The following is a 10,029-nucleotide window of genomic DNA, read 5'->3' on the forward strand; positions in this document are numbered from 1 at the left end:
GGGCAGGCAGCCTTCGGCTCCAGGCTTGCAAGGCCATGCAAGCAGCGTATCTGTTTGTATGGGCTCAGGCAAAGCAAGAACGTGCAGCACCCTGCATGCCCCGGGATGTCGAGCTGCTCTCATACCCTGCAAAGCACATCCCGAGAGGTTGCCCACCAGCAGCTACACACGGAAAACCATACCTGGCTGCTTTAAAGTAGGATGGACACAGCCAAAGACCTGAGACAGACAGAGCCATCGCTGGGCAATGCAGAAGGTCTGTCCAGGGTGACATACAGCAGTTCCACTCCCTCCATAACAAGCCATTTTCTTTTCTCAATACAGCTCTATCCCCAAACTGCCTTTTGGTGGTTTTATTGTCCCCAGAGAGTCCACTTCGCATTATGAAGAACCCTTGGGCACGTTGTATTTTTGCACGCGCCTGGTCACACTTTTTCATAGGAAGGTTTTTTGGTCCACCAAAATACTCCCTTTTCTTTAAATTTGAGTGGAATTTAGAAACATTTTCTAAAGTCAAACCTCCCTGGTTTCCATGGAAAATCTCCAGGCTTCTCAAGCCCCCATTCTAAGAATAATTTTTAACTGAAACCAATTTCAAAATTGCAGCAATTCACTTAAATGTTCACTTTGAGATGCCAGAAGTGCCCGAGCTGCCCCAGAAGGGAAGGTGGGAAGTCTCCCCTTCGGGGACAGCGATGACTCCACCACCTGGGTTACAGCGTAGGGATGAATTTTGGGCGAAGTGCGGCTGCCCCAGGTGCTGCATCCCACACCCTGAACGGGAGCCAGGAGGCAGCAATCCAGCGGCTGAGGAGAGGAGCCCTGGGGAAGGGAAATCTCCCCCTTTCCGCCAACATTAGAGAGAGAAGCCAGGAACAGGAGCTGGGCTTCATGGTTCTCCTGTGGCCAGAGGAAAGCACAGCTGCTCCCTGCCCGTGCCAGGATGCTGCATGTCCCTTCCCCACGTAGTTTTGCAATCGCTGGGCTCAGGGCATGGGAAGCAAGCTGCAAAGCCTTGCCGGGCCGCGGCTGAGCCATACCCCGAACCCCTGGAAGCGGCTGCACTGGGGGAGCTGTTATGAGCTGTGCGGCTTAACCGATCTGTGCGCAGGGAGCAAGCACAGAGGAGTAAATAATCACTAAGAACCACACCGCTGTCTGCCACGGGGTAATAATTCACTTGGGAGTGGAGGGGAAGAGACGGCCCACGGGACATTCCCACAGCAATCGATGCCGCAGATGGGGCGTCCGCAGGCTGTGACGATCTACAGGAGTCACACTGGGACCAGTCCCAAACTCCCCCAGTGTGGTCCCGTGGGCCCCAGTGGGAAACCGTTTGTCCACCCCCTTGGGAAACTTCTGTGGCTTTAGACAAAAGCAGGATGTTTCAAAGGGTTTGTGGAGAGAAAGAGGGGTGGGGGGGGAAAGAGAGCGAAGGAACTTGCTGCTGTTGAAAAGCCTGGGGTCAGACACACACGTAATGCACAGAAAACTGCTCTGGTCGGAGGAGCAGTCTGGCTACCCAGCACCCCTCTGTCCAGCCATTTAAGCCATGACTTTCCATGCTCTTACTGATGGATGCATCTCCAAAACCTATGCTTTTCTCTGAAAAATCTCCACCTCCCCAGTGGGCACTTCCAGGTCCGCATCTCAGCCCCTGCTGCACCCCTGGCACAACGCAGCAGTACCGTGCAGCTAGCGTGCTTCCCCCAGCACTGGTGGACAGACACAAAGGGCCAATTTGGGAGCAAACCAAGAACCAGACTGAAGGCCCATGTCACTGCCTAATTCCTGCTTTGATCCTGTGAGGGCAAAGCTTTGACACAGACCATACTCCGGGTTATGGCCAAGGCAGAGCTCAACCCACGGCTGGTTCCTACCCTGGCTGACCACAGGCAGAGCTACACTAAAACCAGTTTTACTTGTTCACCTGCACCAGTGGCACAAATGGAGGCTGCTCAGCATGGAAAAGACATGGATGCCTCTGTCACCCCTTGCTGCAAGCAAGACCTGCCACTTTCTGGAGCAGAAAGATGGTCCCAAAGATCCTCCAGAGCACATTAAGCCCTGGATGTCATGGTTGCAAATGAAGCAGAAACTCAGTGGGGTGAATGATTACAGAGGAATAACTGGGCTGAGACTCACTTGTTGTTCAGCGCTCCTCCCTGGTCGCAGTCGCAGGGCCGACATCCATCCATGTCATTGCTCAGGCCCCAGTGTTCAGGCTGTGGGAGGAAACATCAGCAGCGCTGTAATCCAGTGCCAATCTAACCTCTTATACCTCAAAGGCACCATTTTGAAATACTCAGCATAAGCTACCCCAGACTGTCCTCCAACCCATAAATCCTGCTCCCCTGTTGTGGGTCTACCCCCACAACCACCAACACAACCTCCCCACCTGCTCTCCTCCACATTGCTGACCATCTCAAGGGCTTGAGAAAAAACCCACATCTTTCCACCTAGCTTTAAAAGTAAGATTCAGGGGGACCCAAGCTCAGAGACCTCACTCCTACTGCACCATTTACACCAGTTTGGTCTCCTGACCCATGAAGGGCTTGGAAAATCACAGCCCAGCATGTCACCTTGCAGCAGAGAGCCACGCGTGGGGCAGTGGGGCTTGGTGTGGGGCACTGCCCTTGCAGGGCTGCTACTCTGCAACTTGCTTGTTGGACAGACAGACTTGTTTAGTTTTTCCATGCAGTTCACTGTTAGATAAGACAGCCTGTCAGTGTTTATACAAACACATCCAGTTATCTGACAGCGTGTTTCTATAACACTCCAGCACACATAAACACTGTATGGAAATGTATGTGTATGAAATAACCCCTGCCTAAAATAATGGCCTGTACAGAAAGCAATTTTTTTGGCAACACTGTTTCTCTGACCATTTTGTCTTTCACTGCAGCGAGGGCTCCAGCAGAACGACCCCAGATCCCTCATTTTCACAGAGCAACCACTACAGATATCCTAACACGTCACTCCTTACGGTCCCAGGAATTAAGCTGGGTGCTCTTGTCTGCCTTGACTTGCCTCCCAGCTCCCCGTAACACAGCGTGCTTCGTGGCTCCTGACATCCCGAGGTGCCCACTCCAGCCCGAACGCCAGGCGCCCGCGCGCAGGCAGGCAGAGACGGTGGCCAGCAGCTTGCTCCACGCTTTCCGCACGCCAGCCCCCCTCACACCGGCGTCTCCTAATTTGTTTTACGGTAAGCTGCTTACCAGGCAGTGATTGCACTGCTTTCCTGTCACCAGGCGCTTACAATAGCAGTTTCCTGTCTCCGAATCACAAGGATTCCCCCCGGGGTGGGTACCCAGAGGATTACACGCACAAGCTAGATTGGGAAATACAAATAGGCAGTTCAAAACACAGGATTGGAGCTACATTTTAGACAGTACCCAACTTAAATACTCACATTAAAGCTTCCCCTGAAGTCCCCAGGACAGAGATTAATTGCACACTTTGCCTACCACCCACCCCAGTAAAACTTCCCTGGCGTAGAGACTTAAAAACAAAGGAGGATTCTGCTATTTCCACTGAATACACTAGAAGGATCAGCTGGGGAACTGAGTTTCAAGGGCGGGTGGACTCTAAGCTACAGCAAATCTGCAAGAATGTTTTTTTCCTCAGCAAAAACATGAAACAAAGGAAAAAAAAAACCCACCCCACAAACCAACTTCTCCCAGTTCTAACAGCTCCTCAAAGAGCTTTTGATCACACATAAAGGAACATATGTTTTTACTCACACTGACAACCCGCTGGGTCATCGGCACTCAGGCCATAGAAACCTTCTTTGCAGAGGTCACAACGCTCCCCTTCCACAAATAATTTACAACGGCACTGTCCGGCAATGAGGCCGGTGGAGAAATCGGTGTAGCGATCACAGATGCCACCATTTTGGGAGCCAGCTGGGTCACAGTTGCAAGCTAAGAAGGAAGCATTGCATGTGTTTTATTAACTGCTACAAAAGAAAAGGCCAAGTCTCACACTGAATTATTCAAACTCAGCTGCCGTGTAGAGAGAGTGTATCATTCCTGCAAGTATTAGACACGATATGAGTTGAACGCATAATGACCAGACAAATTTTCAGATTCTTGAGGAGAAAACAAAACCCAGCCAGGCTCGCTCAAGACCTCCAAGACAACCACCTTCCCTCAAGGATCTTTGTTCAGGAGCATGGTATTGTCCAAAAGAAGGCCAGTAAATCCTAAATTCTCCAGGGAAAGCCCTGGGGGGCCATGGCCGGGATGCCGTGCCATTCCCATGCCGAGGAGCGGGGCTGCACTTACGCTCACAGACATCGGGGTCCCGCAGGTCTCTCTCCGGGTGCTGGAAGTAGAAGGGCTTGCACTGCTCGCAGTTGCGTCCTACGGTGTTGTGCTGGCAGTCGTCACACACTCCCCCGCTGGTATTCCCCGTCGTCATGTACACAGCCATGTCAAAGTGGCACTGGCTGGAATGGCCATTGCAGTTGCACTCTGTGACAAAGACAGAAAGCAAAGTAAGAGTCTGGTCCCAGGGGAGATGCAAGTCTGCAGAAAACACACACCAACGTCAACCAAAGAACATGCACGACTTTATGTGTTGTCACAAGTTCCCAAGTAACAGTATCTAACGCTCCCACCAGCCTCCAGTTCTGCATTTTACTCAAACTCACTCTTGCATGCATTACTATTGCGGCCTTCAGCGGGTCGCCAGGGTAAGTCATGGTAGAAATCCAAACACTGTTCACAGTTTAACCCTTTGGTATTATGTCTGCACATGCAGTGCCCATGGACCTGTCATTAAAAAAAGGAAAAAAAAAAGAGGAATATACTTGGTTACAAAAGAAGAAAGGGAAAAAAAAAAAAGCTCTGATTAATGCAAAATGTAGTTAGCACATAATGGATATACTTTTGGAGACTTTAAGGCATGTAGGTGCACGTAGGAATACATAAAGAGCCACAGGAGCGTCCTTTACCTGCCAAGGTAAGAATGTCCTCATACAAATTTGTCCTTCTTTCTCTACTGGAAATAATGCCTGAATAAACACTTTCAGACATGAATAAGGAAAGCACAGTTCCACCTCAATAATCACAAAACCCTCTTTGACCTAAAAGTTAGCTGTTTATTAGCTGTTAATTAGCTATTAACATGCATCTAGTTCTATCAGCACATCACTAGCCCAGCACCTTTTTTCCAGTCCTACCTTGGTTCTCAAGGCAGAGATAACAGTTCGGATGGGTTTTATCCATCAACCCAGACTTTGCCTTCAACATGTACAGAACAAGCACCAAGTAGACCAACAGCGATTGCGTGACAGGTGCTGCCACAGACGACGGGGCTACCAGCACTGGAGCCGCGATGTTAAAGGCAAAACCAGCCTTGCTGCTACTCCAGTAGAGACACCCCCCGAAAGCGCTGGGCAGCGGAGCGTACCCACTCGCCGGCACCCTGCGGCCCCGGGGACAACCCACACAACCTCCCTGTATGGCTCCACATTTCCATCCAGTTAATAACTCACTCATTAACAGGGGTGCTATGACTGCTTGTCAGAGAAAAATCATGGGGAAAAACAGACCCCAGAAGGGATGTGATACTTGCACAGCAGCGTACCTGCAGGCAGCAGGATTTTCCTTCAGAGCCTGCTGATCATTAGGGCTACAGCCTCCACTTCTCAGTTAATCACGATTGATACAAACGCAGGTCATGTTTGATTCATAAAGATGTTTCATCCTTTGATGCCTCTATTCACTTCAATTTTAGGGTAACCAAGTCAACCCACATGCCCATCTCTGGCCCCATACAGTTACACTCCCTTTCTGCATTCCTGTCTTCTAATTTCATCAGCTCTTTAACATAATTAGAAAAGGAATGCTAAAACAATTTTCACCTAATCTGAGCTCTCTGTGCTTGATTAACACCAATAACGACAGATATGCTTGCTGCGGAGGAATAGTTTTAACGGTTTTCTTGTTTGAAAATTAAGGGTGGGGAGCAGAGGGGCAGAGTGTCATCTTTAAATTTGTGTTTAAATCACTTGAAAGAGGCACAAACAGGAACAGCTTCACGCAGAAAAGTATGAATATTTACCATTCCTTCCACTTCTTCGTTAAAGCCGTCCACCGGTGCACACTCGCTGGCGTGTCCATAGCAGAAACAGTTCCCACGAACCACCATGTCGTAGATGGCATAGTAGTACTTCTCTCTGATCTCCATCCTAGAGTCCAAGAGATTATCTCCCAGTGTGTGCAGCTTTGTAAATTTGACTCTCAGATTTGTGATCTTTAATAGGTCTGCAGGGGACACCAAAAAAAAAAAACTAATAAAAAAAACCCCAAAACCAACCACAAACTGCATTTTGGAATTATTTACCAGATATTGCATCGAATGGGAGGAAGCCAGGAGTGACTTCCCAAGCACATTTTCTAAGGGCAGATTAGATCAGATTTAATTTCAGCATTTACATACGACATATCACATCACTTCATACTCCCAAGTCGAAAAAAAAAAATTACATTCTTTTACTACAGGTTGATCACTGTATAAGTTAGTTTAAACTTAAAAATACTAGTCTGTTTTATTGTAGACATACACAGGCACAAACACAAATATTACAGGCATGTACAACAGTACCACTGAAAATACACTGGTGTTTTGGGGCTTTAAAATGCAAGATGGCCAAGGACCTGATGTTAAGAAAGTGCTGAAAAGTGGACCAGGAGATTTAAGAGTTACGAGCCTTTTGGAAAAAATCTTGGTTGGAAACAAGACATAAATAATTCTTCTTTCTTATATGACCAACTTTCCTAGCAAATACAGTTATTAACATTTTGCTGAAAGAAGCAACACCCCATCACTGACCAAATACAAAGGAGAAGTTCTCGAGGGATAGATAATCCATGGGTATTGCAGTAATTAATTCAGTCTACATGTTCACTTTGATACTATGAATCCTGTGTAATTTCTTATAGCCTTGAAACTAGGCTTGAAAAAGCACTCCAAGTCCACGAAAGCAGAGTTTCTCCTTTAAAACATTGGTTAAAAAAAAAAAAAATAAAATTCAACTGATATGGCAACTAGCAGACACTTTTCTACTTCAGATATTTTCTTCTGCTCCAGTTAGCTTTACACTGAAGGACATGAACCGAAACTGAGAAAGCGTATGAAATCGGAGGTCAAGTTTAACACCAAGCACTGCAGTTCCCTACTCAGGCCAAATGCCCCACGAGGTTTCTCTTTGAGCCATGTTCAGCAACAGATCTCTCTATCTTTGCATTCCTGGATTGTCATGACTGTACACAAACACTACAGTAATTTGTGTTTTACAACTGCATCTGTGCAGTCCAGCCATGCAGTGCTACCAAGGCCAACCATTCTAAAGTCATGACTCAGATGTTCTAAAAAATAAAACATGACCCCCTTGATTTGATAGAAATGCAAAATGCCACAAGTACCTTTGTGGTTCTGTTTCTTTGCTTTCTGAATACTGTACAATTATGGGATCATGTTCCAATGTTTCTCTTGGTGACTGCATGTATTTTGGGGAGAGGTGGTCTTTAATAAAAATAAATCCCTGATCAATTAAGAAAAGGACCAACTACAATGATGAGTGTAAGAGCAGTTGACAACACTCATCGTTATTTCCCAGCATATCATTATTTGAGTCAGGAAAAGAGGCCATACCACAAATGTATTCATATGACTTCAAAACCGTTATTGGGGCTAATGCATGGCTTTATTTGTGGCTTACTGTTTTTTGTAAGCAAATAAGTACAGAAATACTTTCAAATAAGCCTGGAAGGTAACTGCATACATACTTTGAATCCTTGAACTGTACGGATCTTCAATTCGAAAAGCAGGATCTAAAACACGATATATCACCTGGAGGAAAAATGGTACAACAAAAGATTCAGCTTTAAAAATAAGAGAATCTGAATTTGTATGGGAAAAGTCTGTACAATAAACATGGAAAAAACCCCTCTGACCTCTCCCTCTGTTGAAGGTTCAATGTCGGAGTATCGGGAATCACAAATGATATCATCCACTTTCTTCATGGGTCCAGTTGAAATCCCAGGAAATGAGCTCTCACAGTCATATGCAAAATATCTATATACTTGCCATGTTTTTCCAAAGTCAGATGATCTTTCTATCAACATTGCAGCAGGACGGAATGTCTAATAGTAAGAAAACCAAAGGAGATTTTATTTGGTTAATTATTACTTGCATTTACATTGAGCGCTTTTAAGCGTGAGCAATCCACATGTTTGGATTTTAATCTCTCTCCCTGCACTGACTATTTCCAATATTTGGAAATATTGGAAGTATTTTTCTGCCGATATCCCACTGTCTGGTCAGAGACAGATCTCTGAAATAACACACATCAAACCACAGATGACCCATCTTTAAAACGATGGCACTCAGTGGCCAAGTGCTTAAATACGCTTACAATAAATAAGCAAACTTGTAAGTTTTTGGGATTCCAAATTCTTTCTCAAAACTGGGGCTTAAAGCGGGGCTTTAAGGAGACAAAAGGATTTTTTCCATTACTTGTGGAAAGCAGCGCAGCCTTCTTCCCTGTTGTACCTCCTTGCCTAATCTTCTGCCAAGGACCTAACAGGCCTCCTCTCCTGCCTGGGGGACAGGGTGGCCGCTTTCAGTGCTTCCCCTCCAGCTCTGATGCCCAGAAGTTCTCGCTGAGCAGTTCCCTCTGACGCTCAGAAAAGCCCTGGGGTTGCTCTCTTGTCTGACCACACTACCTTTTGCAGCATCTCTGCCATCCACTGTGCTGCATTAGGAACGCCTTCTTTTTTAAGGAGACTGAGAGGTTCAGCCTCATCCACTCTTGCTGCATTTCACCCCCCCAATCTCCTGTGACCCTCCTCCAGCTGGCCTTGCCCAGACTCTGGCAGGCTGCATTCGCTTCCAACAAACCACCGTCCTTCTTACCTACACGCATTCAACTCTACAACAACTAGCTAATGAGATTTTTAAAAGATTTTGAATCCCTCTGACCTAAAAATCTCATTTTTCAACGTATGCGCTATCTTTCAAAAAGCGGATATTAATTTAACACTTGGCTCGCACCTACCAAGAAATGCCAACAGTCTCCTCATTGGTTTTATGTATTCAGGGGAGGCCCTCCCGGAGCCAAGTACAAAAGCATTTCTGTCACAGCAGGAAAGACATTTTCTTTCTGCTTCCTGGCTCAAAATATCACCCAACTTACAAACTGGTATCTCACCCAACAAAAAACGTAGCAACCTAGAGGTGAGGCAGCTCAAATGTTTACCAAGCAAACAAAGTCAACAAATCATCATTAAAACTATTTTTCCCCCCCAGTCTTCCTCCTGATGGCAGACCAAGCCCAGTGGCACCGGGGCACAACGGCACCCGCATCGGGTCAGGGCTCTTGCGGGTCCCTCAGTGCCGGGCTCCAGCAGAGAGGACCACCTTCCACCTCAGCCACCACCTTGAGGCAGGGGGAGAAACCCAAGCGATGCTACAGGAAAGAGGAGCCAGCTCTCCTAAAAAGCTGATGGGTAAAAATGAAGAGATTAATTTGTCTACGTGCGAAGAGCAGGGATTTAGTCCTGCAGGAACTGCAGCCCCTGCAACCTCAACTGAAGGTTGCCACCAGCGCTTGCCTGCAATTTAGGATGTACGGGACATAATCTGCCATTCCAAGACATCTGTTTGTAAAGAAACAAAGACACTTTGTGTACAGATGTTCCTCCTTCCTGAAGACCTTTCCATTTGCCAAATGAAAACCGATACCACGGCCAATTTTATTTTTTTTTAAGAAGAAAAATCCTTGTTACTCTATGATTTAGCTAATGATCTTCTAGCACGCGACCACCAGAGAGAGACACCAACACAAACCCCAGCTTCAGTATGACTCCTTCTGCAGCCTCACTGCAGTTCAAACACAACTCGAGCCACAAGTCACAACTCGAGCCACAAGTCACAACTCGAGCCACAAGTCACAACTCGAGCCACAAGTCACAACTCGAGCCACAAGTCACAACTCAGCCTTCCTGCATGACTTCAGCA

At 46.8% G+C, this 10,029-nt stretch overlaps 1 protein-coding gene across 1 annotated transcript in view; it reads right to left on the reverse strand.

Annotated features, from left to right (window-relative positions):
* The window catches only part of LAMB1 (laminin, beta 1), a gene marked incomplete at both ends in the record, with an annotated part of 19,522 nt that overhangs the window by 7,081 nt on the left and 2,412 nt on the right, over positions 1–10,029 (reverse strand). The window contains 8 exons of the mRNA XM_009709531.1: positions 2,146–2,225; positions 3,219–3,331; positions 3,744–3,923; positions 4,287–4,475; positions 4,655–4,775; positions 6,070–6,272; positions 7,797–7,860; positions 7,965–8,153. Of these exons, the coding sequence (XP_009707833.1) occupies positions 2,146–2,225; positions 3,219–3,331; positions 3,744–3,923; positions 4,287–4,475; positions 4,655–4,775; positions 6,070–6,272; positions 7,797–7,860; positions 7,965–8,153 (1,139 nt within the window). The remainder of the gene's footprint in view (positions 1–2,145; positions 2,226–3,218; positions 3,332–3,743; positions 3,924–4,286; positions 4,476–4,654; positions 4,776–6,069; positions 6,273–7,796; positions 7,861–7,964; positions 8,154–10,029) is intronic.

The sequence above is a fragment of the Cariama cristata genome, unplaced genomic scaffold, assembly GCF_000690535.1.
Source record: "Cariama cristata isolate BGI_N322 unplaced genomic scaffold, ASM69053v1 scaffold21591, whole genome shotgun sequence".
In the NCBI taxonomy this organism is placed as follows: domain Eukaryota; kingdom Metazoa; phylum Chordata; class Aves; order Cariamiformes; family Cariamidae; genus Cariama; species Cariama cristata.